Source organism: Passer domesticus, unplaced genomic scaffold, assembly GCF_036417665.1.
Source record: "Passer domesticus isolate bPasDom1 unplaced genomic scaffold, bPasDom1.hap1 HAP1_SCAFFOLD_117, whole genome shotgun sequence".
NCBI classification, from domain to species: domain Eukaryota; kingdom Metazoa; phylum Chordata; class Aves; order Passeriformes; family Passeridae; genus Passer; species Passer domesticus.
In genome coordinates this window covers 66,965-84,959 of record NW_026989915.1, presented here as the reverse complement: position 1 = coordinate 84,959, position 17,995 = coordinate 66,965, and the positions used below count along the sequence as shown (strand labels likewise).

General features: G+C 53.5%; 1 protein-coding gene across 1 annotated transcript in view; it reads right to left on the bottom strand.

Moving 5' to 3' along the window:
• LOC135291784 (uncharacterized) overlaps window positions 1-17,995 on the bottom strand; it is a 72,011-nt gene that overhangs the window by 20,915 nt on the left and 33,101 nt on the right. Inside the window, exons 20-23 of the mRNA XM_064406047.1 lie at window positions 1,549-1,605; window positions 1,276-1,347; window positions 1,090-1,188; window positions 532-645 (exon numbers count right to left, since the gene is read on the bottom strand). Coding sequence (XP_064262117.1) covers window positions 532-645; window positions 1,090-1,188; window positions 1,276-1,347; window positions 1,549-1,605 — 342 coding nt within the window. The remainder of the gene's footprint in view (window positions 1-531; window positions 646-1,089; window positions 1,189-1,275; window positions 1,348-1,548; window positions 1,606-17,995) is intronic.

Below are 17,995 nucleotides of genomic sequence, written 5' to 3'. Positions count from 1 at the left end.
GCTGGGGCCTGCAGGCACCTTGCCGGCCCTGGGCACAGGCTGTGCCAGCCAACAAAGCCCAGCAGGCCGGGAGGAGAGCCCAGTGGCAGCGCAGCTGCTTGGGCAGTGGCTGCTGTTAGGGACACGGGCCAAAGCCATCCCTGAGCAGCCAATGCCAGCCCTGGCCCTCCCTGACCCGTGACAGCACCCCCAGCCCCAGGGGACAGGCTCAGGCCCTGTCAGGACCCAGCGCAGCCCCTGCCCAGTCGGGAGCCAGGGCTGGCTCTGGCCCTGGGCTGGCGGCAGGGCTCCCGCTCGGGGCTGCTCCTGTGCCTTGGGCCTCTGGGCACTCAGGGCCAGCTCCGCAGCAGCTGCAGCGCCAGGGACCTTGCTGCACCAGTCCCGTTTCCCCGGGGCTCTGAACCAGCTCCAGAGGCCTGGAAGCCCAGGCGCCTCCAGCTTTGGCTGCTGCCGGGCCGGGCAAGGGCAGGCCCTGGGGGAAGAGCTGCTGCCACACAGCCCCGGCCAGGGCTGAGCGAGCACAGCAATTACCTGCTGTGCCTGTGCCCGTGTCTGGCATCGCCTTCCTTCCCACAGCAGGGGCTGCCAATGAGCCACTGCTTCTCCCTGAGTGTTCCTCCTCCTGAAAAGCCTTTTGGTCCATCACTTGAAAAAGGAAAAAAGGGACAACTGGATCAAATGGAAATATTCCCCCCTGGGGAGGTGGCACCTTCAGGAGGCAATGCTTGTCTAAGTCACAGGTAAAGATCAGGAAAAAGCCCAGGTAATTGGGGCTGGGCCAGTGCACTCCCTTGTGCAAACAGCTGCACCGCCTGATCTTCTCAGAGACTGGGAAATGGCAGGGGATCTCAGGCCCACAGTACAGTTGGGGCACCCTATCGGCTACTGCCAAATTCCATCCTGCAGAGGCTGGGGAGGAATTGCAGCCAGGCCAGGCTGGGAAACAGCCCTGCACGATGTGAAAGCAGCAGCGGGGCAGCGAGGCTGCCATGGATCCCTTCCCGCTGTGCCGGGCACGGCGTGTCCAGATGTGCAGCCAAAGCCCCCGGCTGCTGAGTCCCAGGGGAAGCATGAGGGAAAGGCACCCACCTTGTCCTCCGGGTGCTTCCTTCTGTGTTTGTCTCAGGAATTCATCTGAGTCATGAGACTTTTTGGCTGCAGTATCTTGGGTCTTTCCTTTTGGAGGACCTTAAGAGAAAGTAGTTCCATTTCCCAGGAATGCATCCCACAAAAGCGGGGCTCAGCCTGTGGGGTCAGCAGGGACACACTACTCACCCCTGCCATGGGAGCTGGGTTGGGGCCAAGCATCCAGCCCTGGAGCTTGAGAAGTCCTCCCCGCAGACACACCTGTAACTCAACAGCCACAGAAGCTTCTGCCATCTCTGCTGATCTGCACGGGCACCACTGAGCCGCAGCAGCGGTGAGGGGATCGTGCAGGGCGCGGGCACACACGTGCATGGTTCTGTGCTGGCACCTGCAGCGATGCCTCCCTGGCCCAGCTTTGGGCTCTGAGCTGGCAGCTCTCCCAGGGGAAAGGCCTTGACCTACCCTCAGCATCTCCCAGAGCCTCAGTCCTGGATGTGGGACCTTCACCGGCAGGTTCAGCTGCAAAGAAAGGCAGGACAGAAGAGCTCCTGTGGCACTGCAGGAGATCCTCAGGCTGCCCACAAGGCTCAGCCCTGGGGCACAGCCCTGGGCCCGGCCCCTTCCCTCTCTGCTCTTCTCTGTGACTGCACAGAGCACACGGAAGGACACACTGGCACAGCACACTGGAGGAGGACTGAAAGATCAATGCTCCTTCCTCCCACTGACAGCGATCCAGTGGGATTCCTCAGGGATCCAGAAGGGAGCAGGGAAAGATTCTCAGAATCCTTCAGCCCTTACATAATGTTAAGGGAAATGCTTTATAAATGAGCTTTTGTTGCATTGATCCTAATTATTCACTCAGGAAAGGCAGAATGAAAACTTGCCTCCAGCATCCTTCAGAAACTTCAAACCATCCTTCATCAGGACTTCCTGAAAACCCATGTCACGATTCCAGTCTAAAAGGGAGCAGAGATCAGAACCATTTCCATGGTGTGCTGGGATCCCCTAATGCTACAGGGAAAAGGGCATTGCAAGGGGGTCGGGTAAGGCTATGGGACCCAGATGGGAATGGACATGGCCAAAGGTGCACAGGGGCCTGGGGAGCTCTGGGCTGGCTCCTGATCACTCTCCACACTCTTTCCCTGCCCTCAGCAACATCCCTGGGAGGGGTGGCTGGAGTAGCCCAGGGCCCTGGGGCTCTCTCCCTCAAACTCACAGAAAATCCTCCCTAAAGCCCTGGGGCAGACTGCAGCAGGCAGTGCCACAGCTATCCCTCCCTCCTACACTCCCTCCTGCCGTCCTTCTGCTGGGACACCCCCCAGATCCCAAGGGCAAACAGCCAGGCCCTCTCAGGAAACACTGGAGCCTTGCTCTCCCCCTCTGTCCTTTCCCCACCGTGGGCACCCCGTGCAGTCGCTGCCAGGTTTCAGGACATGTCTCCCATGGAGGGACCCCAGCCAGGACTGCTCAGGACCCGAGTGCCCTGAGCCTGCTCGGGATAATTCCCCTGGGCTGTGCCGCTCTAGTCCAGGCTGTGCCCGCACTGCCAAGCAGCAGAGAGGGCAGCTCAAGCCTCAGCAGGGCTCAGGCCCAGAGGCACAGCAATTACCTCCTGTGTCTGTGCCTGGCATGGCCTCCCTTCCTGCAGCAGAGGCTGGCACGGAACCACTGCTTCCTCCGGGAAATGCTTCCTTCTGCACAGGCTCTCCTTTCATTTCTGAAAAATGGAAAAGAGACAGCTGGATCAGATGGAAACATTCCTCACTGGGAATGGGGAAGGTGAGGCATCACATGTGAAAGGAATGGATAAGGATCAGAAAACACCCAGGATTTTGGGACAACCCAAGGCTGCTTCCTTCCTCAAAGAGCCCCAACTTCTGATCTGCCTGGACATTAGGAAATTGCAGGGGATCTGAGGGTGGGCATGGACTGTGGCGCAATTGGGGCTGCCTGTCAGCTGATGCCAAATGCCTTCCTGCAGAGGCTGGGCAGAAGCTGCAGCCAGGCCAGGCTGGGAAACAGCCCTGCAGGGCGTGAAAGCAGCAGCGGGGCAGCGAGTCTGCCATGGATCCCTTCCCGCTGTGCCGGGCACGGCGTGTCCAGATGTGCAGCCAAAGCCCCCGGCTGCTGAGTCCCAGGGGCAGCATGAGGGAAATGCACCCACCTTGTCTTCTCTGCAGACATTCCTTCAGCATTTGCCACATGATTTCTAATGGGTCCTGGAATTTCTTGCCGGCCATGTCTTTGGTCTCTCCTGTCGTAGGACCTTAAGAGAAAGTAGTTCCATTTCCCAGGAATGGACCCCACAAAAGCAGGGCTCAGCCTGAGGGGTCAGCAGGGACACACTACTCACCCCTGCCATAGGAGCTGGGCTTTTGTGCAGCATCCAAGGTAGGAGTTGGTGAAGTCGTCCCTGCAGACACATCTGTAACACAACAGCCACAGAAGCTTCTGTCACCTGGTCCTGACCAGACAGTCAAACATTACGCCTTGTTGGGATAGTGAGAACATACCTGCAGAATGCTCGGAGGGCTTCACAACTTCAGAGCGCCAGGCTAATGAAGAATCCTTCCCAGCCTCCCAGTCTGGAAGCAAACCAAGATGAGAACTGTTTCCATTGTGTGCCAGGGCTGGCTCTGGCCCTGGGCTGGCGGCAGGGCTCCCGCTCGGGGCTGCTCCTGTGCCTTGGGCCTCTGGGCACTCAGGGCCAGCTCCGCAGCAGCTGCAGCGCCAGGGACGTTGCTGCACCAGTCCCGTTTCCCCGGGGCTCTGAACTAGCTCCAGAGACCTGGAAGCCCAGGCGCCTCCAGCTTTGGCTGCTGCCGGGCTGGGCAAGGGCAGGTCCTGGGGGAAGAGCTGCTGCCACACAGCCCCGGCCAGGGCTGAGCCCGGCACAGCAATTACCTGCTGTGCCTGTGCCCATGTCTGGCATTGCCTTCCTTCCTGCAGCTGGGGCTCGCACCGAAGATGGAGTGCTTCCTTCAAGAAATGCCAACTTCCACTGAAGCATTATGTCCATCTCTTGACAAAGGAAGGGAGACAGCTGCATCAGATGGAGCTGTTCCCCACTTGGGAGGTGGCATCAGAGGTAATATTTGTGAAATTTATGGAGCAGGAAAATGGCCAGATTACAGTGGCATGATGTGAGCACTTCCACCTCCAAACAGCCACCCTTTTCCTAATCTGCAGGGCTGGATATAGTGGGGGATCTCAGGGTGTGTTACAGTTTGGTCTGCCTGTCAGTTGATGCCAAATGCCTTCTGGCAGAGGCTGGGCAGAAGCTGCAGCCAGGCCAGGCTGGGAAACAGCCCTGCAGGGTGTGAAAGCAGCAGCGGGGCAGCGAGGCTGCCATGGATTCCTTCCCGCTGTGCCGGGCACGGCGTGTCCAGATGTGCAGCCAAAGCCCCCGGCTGCTGAGTCCCAGGGGAAGCATGAGAGAAATGCACCCACCTTCTCTTGTCTGCAGGGGTTCCTTCAGCTCTTGCCTCATCTGTTTGGAAGGTTGCAGGGACATCTTATCTGTTGTATCTTGGACTTTCCCTGTTGGAGTACCTTTGAGAAAAATATTTCGATTTCCCAGGAATGGATCCTACAAAAGCAAGGCTCAGCCTCTGAGGTCAGCAGGGACACACTACTCACCACTGTGATGGGAGCTGGGCTTGCGTATAGCATCCAAGGTAGGAGCTGGAGAAGCTGGAAAAGTCCTCCCTGTAGATACATCTGTAACACAACAGCCACAGAAGCTTCTGTCACCTGGTTCCTGCCCGCTTGTCTACAATTCTTCCTTGGTGGCACACTGAGAACATACCTGCAGGAGGCTCCAAGGGCTTCAAAACTTTATTCATCCAAGCTGATGGAGAAGCCTTCCCAGACACCTCATCTAGAACGGAGCACAGATGAGAACACTTTCCAGGCTGTGCTGGGATCCCCTTCTGCCACAGGGAACTGGGCACTGCCAGGGGGTCGGCTAAGGCCGTGGGAGCCAGATGTGAATAGACATGGCCAAAGGTGCACAGGGGCCTGGGGAGCTCTGGGCTGGCTCCTGGTCACTCTCCACACTCTTTCCCTGCCCTCAGCAACATCTCAGGGAGGGGTGGCTGGAGCAGCACAGGGCCCTGGGGCTCTCTCCCTCAGACACAGAGGAAATCCTCCCTAAAGCCCTGGGGCAGACTGCAGCAGGCAGTGCCACAGCTGTGCCTCCCTCCCTCCTACACTCCCTCCTGCCGTCCTTCTGCTGGGACACCCCCCAGATCCCAAGGGCAAACAGCCAGGCCCTCTCAGGACACACTGGAGCCTTGCTCTCCCTCTCTGTCCTTTCCCCACCGTGGGCACCCCGTGCAGTCACTGCCAGGTTTCAGGACATGTCTCCCATGGAGGGACCCCAGCAGGACTGCTCAGGACCCGAGTGCCCTGAGCCTGCTCGGGATAATTCCCCTGGGCTGTGCCGCTCTAGTCCAGGCTGTGCCCGCACTGCCAAGCAGCAGAGAGGGCAGCTCAAGCCTCAGCAGGGCTCAGGCCCAGAGGCACAGCAATTACCTCCTGTGTCTGTGCCTGGCATGGCCTCCCTTCCTGCAGCAGAGGCTGGCACAGAACCACTGCTTCCTCTGGGAAATGCTTCCTTCTGCACAGGCTCTCCTTTCATTTCTGGAAAATGGAAAAGAGACAGCTGGATCAGATGGAAACATTCCTCACTGGGAATGGGGAAGGGGACAATTTCAGGAGGCATCACTTGTGAAAGGAATGGATAAGGATCAGAAAACACCCAGGATTTTGGGACAACCCAAGGCTGCTTCCTTCCCCAAAGAGCCCCAACATCTGATCTGCCTGGACACCAGGAAGTGCAGGGCATGTGAGGGTGGGCATGTCCGGAGGTCCAGTTTGGGCTGTCTGTCAGCTGATGCCAAATGCCTTCCTGCAGAGGCTGGGCAGAAGCTGCAGCCAGGCCAGGCTGGGAAACAGCCCTGCAGGGCGTGAAAGCAGCAGCGGGGCAGCGAGGCTGCCATGGATCCCTTCCAGCTGTGCCAGGCACGGCGTGTCCAGATGTGCAGCCAAAGTCTTCCCCAGCTGCTGAGACCCAGGGGCAGCATGAGGGAAATGCACCCACCTTGTCTTCTCTGCAGACGTTCCTTCAGCATTTGCCACATGATTACTAATGGGTCCTGGAATTTCTTGCCTGCCATGTCTTTGGTTTCTCCTGTCGTAGGACCTTAAGAGAAAGTAGTTCCATTTCCCAGGAATGCATCCCACAAAAGCGGGGCTCAGCCTGTGGGGTCAGCAGGGACACACTACTCACCCCTGCCATGGGAGCTGGGTTGGGGCCAAGCATCCAGCCCTGGAGCTTGAGAAGTCCTCCCCGCAGACACACCTGTAACTCAACAGCCACAGAAGCTTCTGCCATCTCTGCTGATCTGCACGGGCACCACTGAGCCGCAGCAGCGGTGAGGGGATCGTGCAGGGCGAGGGCACACACGTGCATGGTTCTGTGCTGGCACCTGCAGCGCTGCCTCCCTGGCCCAGCTTTGGGCTCTGAGCTGGCAGCTCTCCCAGGGGAAAGGCCTTGACCTACCCTCAGCATCTCCCAGAGCCTCAGTCCTGGATGTGGGCCCTTCACCGGCAGGTTCAGCTGCAAAGAAAGGCAGGACAGAAGAGCTCCTGTGGCACTGCAGGAGATCCTCAGGCTGCCCACAAGGCTCAGCCGCGGGGCACAGCCCTGGGCCCGGCCCCTTCCCTCTCTGCTCTTCTCTGTGACTGCACAGAGCACACGGAAGGACACACTGGCACAGCACACGGGAGGAAGATTGAAAGCTAAATACTCCTTCCTCCCACTGACAGTGATCCTGTGGGAGCCCTCAGGCCTCCAGAAGGGAGCAGGGCAAGGTTTCCAGATTCTTTTAATCTTAAGATTTTGTTAAGGGAAATGGTTTATAAGTGAGCTTCTGTTGCACTGACCCTTATTATTCACTAAGGAAAGGCAGAATGAAAACTTGCCTCCAGCATCCTCCAGGAACTTCAAACCATCATTCATCAGGACTTCCTGAAAATCCATGTCACGATTCCAGGCTAGAAGGGAGCAGAGACCAGAACCATTTCCATGGTGTGCTGGGATCCCCTTCTGCCACAGGGAACTGGGCAATGCAGGGGTGTTGGGTAAGGCTGTGGGAGCCAGATGTGAATGGACATGGCCAAAGGTGCACAGGGGCCTGGGGAGCTCTGGGCTGGCTCCTGGTCACTCTCCAACTTCTTTGCAGGCCCTTTGCAACATCTCTGGAGGGGTGGCTGGAGTAGCCCAGGGCCCGTGGGGTCTCTCTCCCTCCCACAGAGGAAACCCTCCCAAAAGCCCTGGGCAAAACCATCCCCAGCGCTTCCCAGGGAGCCGGGAGCGCTGTGCCAGGAAAGGGCAGCCAGGCTGCCGGCTCACCTGCTCGCCGCGCTTGCAGCGGAGCAGCCTGGGCAGCCCTGGCAGGCAGGGCCACGGCCAGGAGCAGCAGGAGTAGGAGGCGCAGAGCAAGGGCCATGGTGCCTTGTCCTCCGCCAGTCCCGCAGCTCTTGCTGCCACCGCTGTCCCGACACCGCTGTCCCAACGTCAGCACCGCTGCTGCCACCGCCGCTGCTGCCGCAACAGTTGTGCTCAGGGACTGAGTGCTGGCTCCTTGTGCTGCTGTGCAACCACGGAGCTCTGGCACCTCTGGCACCTCTGTGACCTCAGGGCCTGCTGAGAGCTCAGCCTGCTGTGACCCCAGAGCCCTGCTGTGACCTCATGGCCTCAGCTCTACCCCCAGAGTGTGCGCCCGTCCGCATGAATGGACTGCCCTGATTGTAAATGTTTTGCTTCATCAAAGGGCCATTGCTTAGCAAAACCTTTCTTTTGCCTGCTGACATTGCTGGTCAGGCTGCGTCCCTCAAGATGCTCTTGATTGTTGCAGTTCAAATTTATTTTATTGATTCCATTTTAAGTGTTGTTTAAGGGCTCTGTTATCCCCCATTTTTTTTCCTGACTTGGTTCACCTGTGGGTTTTACCCTCCCTCCAAACTGTCCCTCGTGCCCTTCCCCACCCCTTGTTCCAGCTCTTTCCCTGCCTGTCAAGGCAACCCAGCCCCTTGGTTCCCAAACCTTTGGGCCAATCCCTGACTGAAACTCCCCTTTGGAATTCCCCTACTCCTGGGAGCCCCATTGGCCCTTGTGACCCATCCTCTCCACCCTCCTACCCCAACTGGCCCCAGACACTTGATGTAATCCCCTCACTCCTCTCCTGAGCATTCCCTATTGGTTCATTGTTTGCATCCACCCCATGACTTGTATGTGTACAAAACCCCTTGGGCAGTACAGCTAGGAGCTTTTCATCCTGTTCTCTACGCCTGCACTAAGGTGTTCCTTGCGGAACCTGAAGACGGGACGCCTCCTCCTTTCTCCTGTGCCTCGTCCCTGTCGTGGCTTGTGTCTGGCACTGGAGAGCAAGTGGCACTACAGGTTCTGCCTCTGGTAAATCCCCATAGCGAGGCAGTTCCCGACTCCTGCCGTAGTGCCGGAGTTCTAAGAGCTAGCCCAGGTTCCAGCACTCACTTCACTAATGTACCGAATGCCCCTTCTTCAGAGCCTGCTCTGGTGCTCTGCCATCTCACACAGCAGAGTGTGATTCACATACTGCAGCCCAGAGTTAGGTTGTTGCAACATTGAAATGGGTGTGGTTGGCAGGATGGCTGGGCATAAATCACTACAGAACTAAAGCAAATGCGTGCACGGTCCCAGGCTGGACTTGAATAGACACAGGACTTGTGGAAAGATGAGGACAAGATAGCAGAGAAAAATGGAAAAACCAGCTGAAAAGGAGGATATGCGAAAGGAGTTATTTGTGCACATTTGGGGGTATATTTTTCTTGGGTGCAAAGCAAAATGAAAAGCTCCTAAATGCCCAAAAGATGAGAACTGTGTGTGGTAAATAGATATCATTCATGCTGACAAATTTGAAAGAGTAATCAATATTAATAAAGTAATTAATATTTGGAAATAATAAAACAGTTAAAGGTGTAATGCCAAGCAAGAAAGGGAGAGGAGGGTTTATCCCTCTCCCTACAGGTCTCCTGCAGATGTTCAGAACAGGAAGAAGCAAGAGATAACTATTACTAAATTTCATTGGAAGAGAGGAGAATTTGGTTGGACACCAGGAAAATGTTGATTATATGAGATCCACTGCTTTAATGTCAGAACACAGTATTGGTTTATACTGTAGCAGCTTGGTGCGCATGTGTAATCCAAAAGGTGAACTACAGGACATGGAGGAAGAGGAGAGGCCTTCCTCAAAGAATATCCCCAAACAGTGGTACAACTTACTTAAAGAAGTGTGGAGCATGCGTGGTAAAGGTGATGATGAGGGCAGTGATACAAGTGTGATGAATTGAAAATGGGAGGAGATGGTAATGACATACAGCATAAAAAGGGGAATTTTGGCTTGACACGCTAGTACGTGAGGTGACGGGGGTCCAAAAGCCCTGCACTCCGTACCCCACGCATACCCCGCATGGTTATTTTTGCTTATACGCTATTATCAGGACCAAATTATTCGTTACTTCCAGCAAATGATACTGTCAATATTTTGAATGTATTCAATTGTATATATATTTAGCTACATAATTCAAATTGCTGTTTCGTTTCATTTTGTTTGGTTGTTTTTGTGGCTTCTTTTAAAATTGGATAATTGGGCAAATATAACATGTGGAATGTCCTCCACAGCAGAGTGTCAGACCTCTGGATCTTTTTAAACAGTTTTATCAAGGTGGAACTGTGGCAGCTTCAGCTGGTGCCTCTGGAGGACCTTGAACAAAGAAGCCCTGAGCTTTTCTACCCTCCCAGGTGAAGTGTGATAGTCTGGGGTCTTGCTGCTGTGTCCGAGTGCCGGGCCACTGGCTGGCACCACAGGTCCCCAGACCCTCTGCTGAGGCATCCCTCTCCTAGAGTCACGTTTACTCTGTCACATTTGGCTTTTCTCTCTGATCCACCGCCAGGACCAAAGATCACACGGTCGTGAGGATGTAAAAATGCCTGTTCCTTCTGTAACATTGCTGTTGTGTGACAGCCGTGCAGGCAGAGCAGGCAGCTGTAGGGACACTGACTCATTTCCCTGGTGCCAGCCGTGCTGCATCCATCGAGCTGCTGGGTGTTGGTGCTCGCTGGGACGTGGCCCGGCCCGGCACCACGGGAATTAGGAAGGGTCTTGAAGGAATCCCCACACGTTAAAGCAGACGATTTAGCCTGGGATTTTAAGTTGTTTCTCAGTTAACCTTGTAAAAGGCCAGAACAAGTCTCCTATGAATTCTGTCCCTGTCAAGTTCAGTTCCGCCGCGAAAGCCCCTCAGCATTCTCAGGGCAGTGGCAGGAGCCGGGTGCTGGCCCGGAGCCCCGCTGGCCGGGGAGAGCACGGCCCAGAGCGAGCCCCTGCTGCCCGGGATGGCCACAGGCCCGGGGGAGCCGGGCGGGCAACGCCAGGGACCTGTCCAGGGCTCCTGGGGCTCCTCTGGCATCTGTTCCGTCCCCTCAGGCGCTGAGCGGTGCCCATCCCACGGGGCTGTCTGTGCCCGGCCCCAAAAGAGGCAGGGCCGGGGCTGTGGCCCCTGGGCTGGTGGTGCCGACTGCCCGGCGCTCAGCACCGCCCGTGCCGTGCCGGTGCAGCGTGACCCGGCGGGGCAGCTCCGCCTCGGCGCCTCGCCACCGCCATCCCGGCACGGCGGCTGGCCCTGGGCCGTGGCAGCCCCGAGCTGCACGGGCCCGGGAGGGACTGCCGGAGGTCCCCGTCCCCTGCGTGCCTCAGCAGACACTCCAGCCCCACTGTGTACAGCAGGAGGAACACAAAGCACCTGCACGCTTACAAGAGTCCACAGCCCATTCTACATGTGAAATGAGACCCCAGGACCCCGACATGTGCCTCAGGAGAGATCCCAGCACCCTGCACACCTTGGGAGAGATCCCAAACCCTCTACATGCCTCACACAGGATTCCAAATCCCTTGCATGACTTGAAGTGGACCCCATTGCCCTCCCTGCCTCAGAGGAAACCTAAAATATCCCTGGGTGTGTCACAAGGGGCCCCACCCCGTCGTGCACCTTACGGGGGACTCCAAAGCCCCCACGTGCCCTACAGGGAAGTCCAGGCCAGCTATGCCGAGTGTTTTGACCTGGAAATCAAGTCTGGTTGCACCTGGGTTGTTGTGTCTCTGGGGCTGATCACCAGCCCTGTCGGACCCTGAGGCTACACAGCCCTTCCCTTCCCTTCCCTTCCCTTCCCTTCCCTTCCCTTCCCTTCCCTTCCCTTCCCTTCCCTTCCCTTCCCTTCCCTTCCCTTCCCTTCCCTTCCCTTCCCTTCCCTTCCCTTCCCTTCCCTTCCCTTCCCTTCCCTTCCCTTCCCTTCCCTTCCCTTCCCTTCCCTTCCCTTCCCTTCCCTTCCCTTCCCTTCCCTTCCCTTCCCTTCCCTTCCCTTCCCTTCCCTTCCCTTCCCTTCCCTTCCCACCGCTGGTCACAGTGAAGCCATATGCAGAATAAATAGACTCCACTGTCGCCCTGGTTTTTAATGTTCTGTCCTGGATTAGGGTCACTCTGGGAGAAAACCTCCAAAGGGGCCCCCCAGAAAGCAACCCCACATGGCCCCTTCCCCCCAGCAGTTCGGGTAGGATTCCTTGCAGAGAAGTGGAAAGAACCTGTTTATTTGACAGGCAAAACACCCCCAGCACACAAAATGAACAATACCAGATGACAATGCTTTCACCCATCTGAAAAGGATGACAAATTCAGAAAGTCTTTCCTGGCAGTGGTGGCTTTGTTGTCGCTCCCTCCGGTGCTGGGGATAGCTGCTGCAGGCCACAGGATGCAAACTCTCGGTGTTTCCCAGGTCCCAGTCTGGAGCAGGTGTGAGTGGTTTCAAAAAGGGAAAGGAAAAACAGTCCAGGGAAAAATCTGTACTGCTTAGCTAAACTGACTATCAAGCAGAAGCCAAAAAGCAAAAGCAAAGCAGGAGCACAGCAGAAGCAAGAGCAAAGCAAGCAACAGCAAGCAAAGCAAAAAGCAAAAGCTGCATTATGAACTGAGCTGTCTGTGTGTCCTGCCAGCCGTGGGGGAGCAGGCTGATAACAAACCAAAACAAACCTTGCTCTTCAGGGCCAGTCGTGAAGGCACAGTACGTAATATCCAGCATTAACAGAACACACGATTGGGGATGCAAGCATCATAACCTCACCCTAGGACAAGTTTTTCTAAACCTTCTGATGTTTACATTCTTGTAACAAACTTTCTCACACACGTTATGCAAATAACGTATTGTTATGCATTCTTTTCTGCAGGAGGAGAAATTTGATGGACTGTTGTCATTGGAGAAGTGGCACTTTCACCCTCCAATCCACTGTCACTTTTGGAAATCTGTAAATGTTGGAGTCAGAAATTCAACTGCCCCCTTTTTTACCTTGGAGAGATGCGTGTCTGCGTTGTTACATTTCATGTCCTGTAGCGCCACTCCACAAACTGATGTAGTTATGAAGTGGGGATGCGTGTCAGGGCCTGGCACAGGTGAGATGGCTCTTGTGAAAACTTGTGCCCCGAGCCCTGGTCCGAGCCACATCTTTGTTCACAAACCTGTTCCATATGCAATGCATTACACAATCTCTTCATGCACATTCAACCCCTGGCCCCGCCTGTCCTCCCCTCCCATGGCGATGAGATCCACGCCCTTCTGGGCACGCGTTGTTTCCTGTGGTGGTCACACTGGGGTCTTTGGTGGTCTCTGAGGCCGAAGGCTGTGGTCTTGGTCATGACTGAACTTTTGAACTTTTCTCCTTTGTGCGTGCACTGTGGTCCCCTGGTGCTTATCTGAGTACGTCTGTTGGTTTGGATCAGCTTGGAGACAGAGGAGCTCCTTAGTCTAGGCTTCCTGCATTCCCTGGTCTTCTCCTGGTGTTATGAGTAAAAAAGTTATCTGTAGCTATGATATTTTATTAAAAATCCTTTCCTAGGATTTTTCCCCTCCTGAGGAGCTGAGGGCCTCAGGAAAGAAATGTAAACAATAACTATCTGCTGCTGTGGAATGCAAGAGGTGCATCTTCCATTGGTCCATGTGGATTGGTTTCACTTGATGACCAATCACAGCCAACTGTGTTGAGCCTGTGAGCAGTCACAAGATTTTTGTTATGCATTCCATTCTATTCTTCTTCTTTGTAGCCTTCTGGTCATTTTTTCCTCTCTGTTCTTTTAGTATAGTTTTAATGTAGTATTTTAATAGAATATATAATAAATCAGCCTTCTGAAATGGAGTCAAGCCTCGTGTCTCCACACCTGGGGTGTTCGCCCCAACAAATTATCCATTTTTTTTAAGGCTGCAAAGTTAAACCGGTTGGGCCAGTTGTTGAGAGTTGAAGGGTTGACTATTTGTTGTTGATAGCTTCATGTTGCAATCACCTCTTGTTAATAGTTTTTCTTCAATTACCTGTTAATGGTTAGAAATCAAGCGCAGTTGTCCCCCTGCTGCTTCCCAGGAGCCTGCAGGTAGCAGGAGGAGGTGACATCAGAGCTAGTATGCAGATGAGAATGCATTTCACCAAATTTTGCAATTTTCCAGGAAAAAAACCCCTAAAACCAAGAAGCCAACATGGAATTATGAAACCTAAGTAAGGTCTAAAGGTGAGGAACTTAATCCAGTACCTGCTAAGATCCTTTTTACTCCTCACCCTAACCTGAAAGGATGTCAGCTAGGAAGAGGACCTGGAATGTTAGACCAAAAAAGCGGAATTCCCACTACTCCCTCGAGGACGGAAGCCCCAGCTCTGCCTGCATACCAGCGGGCACAGCTGCATCATCCTCCTCCTCCGTGCCACTCCTGGGAGCAGCGGGAGTGCGGGCGACCTGTCGTTTCTCCCCAACCTGAGCTGAATTTTTTAAATAAAGGCATTAAAAAGGAGAAAGATCTCCTGCCCTATTTATTATGCTAGGGTCTCGTCCAGGAGATCCACACCTGAAGAGGACACCAGGACTGGGACGGCCGCCCGCCCTGGACCTGCAGGACAGCTGGCTCTCAGGATCAGAGACGATCGGCTTGGGACAGTGACAGGGAGCAGCGCCGGACTGGTGAGAGTATCCGGCGGCAGGAGAGGGAGGCGAGCGAGTGTGTGTGAGTGAGACGAGGGCCGGCAGCTCGGGCCCTCGAAGCGAGTGAGGACCCCTCAGTACCGCGGTTCCGCACCCCCGCCAGGGGGCCGGCCGGGAACAGGGGGAAGCGAGTGGAATTGGTGATTGAGGCGCCTCCAAAGGGGTAAAGAGGACCCCCCTCGGGGCATGGGGAGGAAATAGTATGTGAGTGGCACGCATCCCAAAAGCCCTGATACAGGTCCTAATGAAAGAAGTTACGCAATTTAGAAAATCAGGCAGTTTTGTTATTAAGTCCTGACGACGGAAGTCAAAGCACAAGGTCTGGCAGAGGAAGCCTATCCCGAGTTTTTTAAAGCTCTGGTAATGTAAGTCCTGACAGGGGGAAGTCAGGCAAACTAAAAATCAGGCCATACTTTTGTTTTAAGTCCTGACAAGGGACGTCAGGCAAATTCAGAAGTCCTGAGTAGGATTTGGGCAAGTCCAAAAGTCCTGTAGGCAAACGAAGTCCTGACGAAAGGAGGTCAGGCAAACTCAGCCTCAGAGGCCAGGGTCTTGAGGTTTTTTTTGTTGAGTCTTGGCAAAGGAGGCCGAGGTCTCAACAAAGTCCTGACGAAAAGGGTCAGGCATATTGGAGTTTCGGCAGAGGAGGCTGGGACTTCACAAATAGGATTTACTTTTGAGCTGCCTGTCAGTAGCAGAAGCACCTTTGTAATTTTTGAGGCCCGAAAAAATGGAAGGGTGTAATAGTAAGGAAAGTGGCCAGAGACTGGGGAATATAACTCCCCATATTCCCCTAGGTGAACTGTTAGAGAGATGGGACTCTATAGAGGCCACAGAGGGCTTAGATAAATTTAAGATGATTCACTACTGTTCAGAAGCGTGGCCAGAATTGGATGTGCAAGGTGGATGGCTCTGGTGTGGGACAAAAGACAAGTGGATGTGTCAACAGCTGAGTCAGTGTGTGACAGCTCGAGAGGATACTGATCCCCAGCAATTATTATATGCAGCTTGTTGGTTAAAGAGTGCTTTCGAGGATGAAGGAGTGCGAATTTGTAAGGTGCAGAGGACAAAAGAGGGGAATGAAGGAGGGGATGCTGGAATTAAAGAGATTAGTAAAAGGTGGCACCCCCTGGACTACTTGCCTCCTGATGCCCCTCCACCTTAGAACCCTCTCCTTCGGGCACCTCAAATAGCAGATCCGTCTCTTCCCCCGGCGGCCATGGGGGCCATTCCCTCACCACCCCCTTCGACTCCTTTAGCTGCTTCTGCACCCCCACTAGTGCCTCCTTCAGCTGCTGCACGCTCCACCCCTTCTCCAGCTCCACTTAACATGCACTCAAGCTCTTCTCCCCCTCCTACTGCTGTCCCTCCACCTCCTCCTAACTGGGAGACAAATGCCTCCTTACCTGGTAACCTCTTATCACCAGATACAGCTGTTGGCCTACAGCAGGTCCAGGTTAATGCTAATACCCCTCAAATGAGTAATTTTGTGTCTGAAGATGGGCCACACTGCGGTACCCGATCCATGACCTCCAAGGTAGAGAGACTTTTTCCCCTTAGAGAAGTTCCTATGGGAGGAGTAGCAGGAGGTGTTGGTTTTGTGAATGCTCCTCTAACTGCTTCTGAGGTGAGAGGATTCAAGAGGGAGTTAGGGAATTTAGTTGAAGACCCTGTGGGTATTGCAAACCAAGTGGATCAATTCTTAGGTCTAAATATCTGCACTTGGGGGAAATGAATTCCATTCTAAATATATTATTTTCCCCAGAAGAGTTCCGAATTATTAGAGGTGCTAGCATAAGAATTTGGGACAAAGATAATCATCCAGGGCCCCAAGTGCCATCAGGTGCAGAAAAATTGCCACTAGTGGATCCCAATTGGAACCCTAATCAGGAGGAAGGAAGCAAGGAAGGCCATGATAGAGTACAGGTCTTTGATAATCAGGGGGAATCAGAGAATCAGTTCCCAATGCAACTAATACAAAATTAGCATTCAAGAGTGCACAAGAGAAGGATGAAACTCCTGCTACTTGGCTTAATTGCCTAAAGCAGAACTTCCAGTTGTACTCCAGAACAGACCCGGACACCAAGGAGGGTCAGGTGCTACTAAAGGTCCAATTTCTTACTACATCTTGGCCTGATAAACAGAGAAAACTGGAAAAGATTGAAGATTGGCCAGAGAAGGACATTAATGAGTTATTGAAAGAAGCATTGAAGGTATATTTAAGGAGGCAAGAAGAAAAAGCAAAGGCCAAGGCTAGTATCATGGTCGCTATAGCTAGAGGAAATGTGGGGGGCAAGCAACTCTATCCTACAATCCAAGGTAACAAAAGAGTGGGAGAGTCCACCACCAGGAGCAGGCAAGGAAACGCCAGTACCGTCAGGGACAGGAGGAATGGAGAGGCCTCAAGCCCCTTTGAGCGAAAGGCGCTGCTGGTACTGTGGAGCAACTGGACCCCCAAAACTGTTCAGCCTAAAGTTGTGAAACCGTGGCTAGCTGATCAGGAGAGCAAAGGAAGCAGCTTTAGAACCAGGGGATCCGGTAGAAGTTTTTAAAGCAGAAACCATGCCTGAGGAGGGAGGAAGATAAGAACCTATATTTAGTAAAAAAAAAAGTAAAGGCTATAAAAGATTTAAAGTTGCACCAAGGGCAGCGAGGGGAGTGGTTAAGATCAGATGGACGGGTGTTTCTAAACAAAGCACTTGCTGGGACAGTGCTAACAGGACCACATAATTTAAGTCACTGAGGAGTCCAAGGACTATGTGATCATTTCCTAAGAAATAACTTGTGCATAAGTGTATATGACCTAGCAAAAGCAATTAGAAAAGGCTGTTTAATTTGCCAAAAAGTGAACCAGAAGGTTATGAAAAAGGTAGCAGCTGGAGGGAGGGAATTGACTCTCAGGCCTTTCCAGAGCATAGAGATGGATTTCACTAAGATGCCCCCAGAGTAAGGATAGAAGCATCTACTGGTTATAGTAGATCATCTCACCCATTGGGTAGAAGCCTTCCCGACAAAAAAGGAAACAGCCCAGGTTGTGGCAAGGGTAATCTTGGAGAACATCATCCCCAGATATGGAATGGTGAATACCATAGACTCAGACCGAGGTCCACATTTTGTGGCCCAAACATTGCAAAATATAATTGAAGTTTTAGGAATAAAATGGAGATTACATACTCCGTGGCACCCCCAGAGTTCTGGGAGGATGGAACGGATGAACAAAACTCTCAAAAATTAGTATTAACTAAACTGATCGAAGAAACAAAAATGAATTGGCTAAAGTGTTTGCCCCTAATGCTTTTGCGCATCAGAACAAGACCCCGGTCTGATATAGGGATTTCACCCTATGAAATGATGCTTGGACTGCCATTCTTGTTAACACCCTGTAGCACAGGAGACTATTTGGAAGAAGAAGCAGCTACCAGAAAATATTTAGAAGTCATTGGAAGAACCCTGGAAGGACTTAGAAAAAGAGGATACCTCCCCCAAACCTCCCCTCTTGACAGAAAAGCACGTAACATTAACCCAGGAGATTGGGTTTTGAAATAATCCTGCAATAGTAGACCATTAATGCCTAAATTTGAAGGCCCCTTTCAGGTACTCCTCATCGCTAATTCAGCTGTGCGGACCAGAGAAAAGGGTTGGACCCACATCACGAGAATTAAAGGACCAGTCCCACCCGCCAGCATTGGACAAGATTGGTCAGTGTTTCCCTCTGGTATTGGATCAGATTCCACACCACCCTCACCCCCTAACTCAGGACAGGATTCAGCCACATCAGGAGTTAATTCAG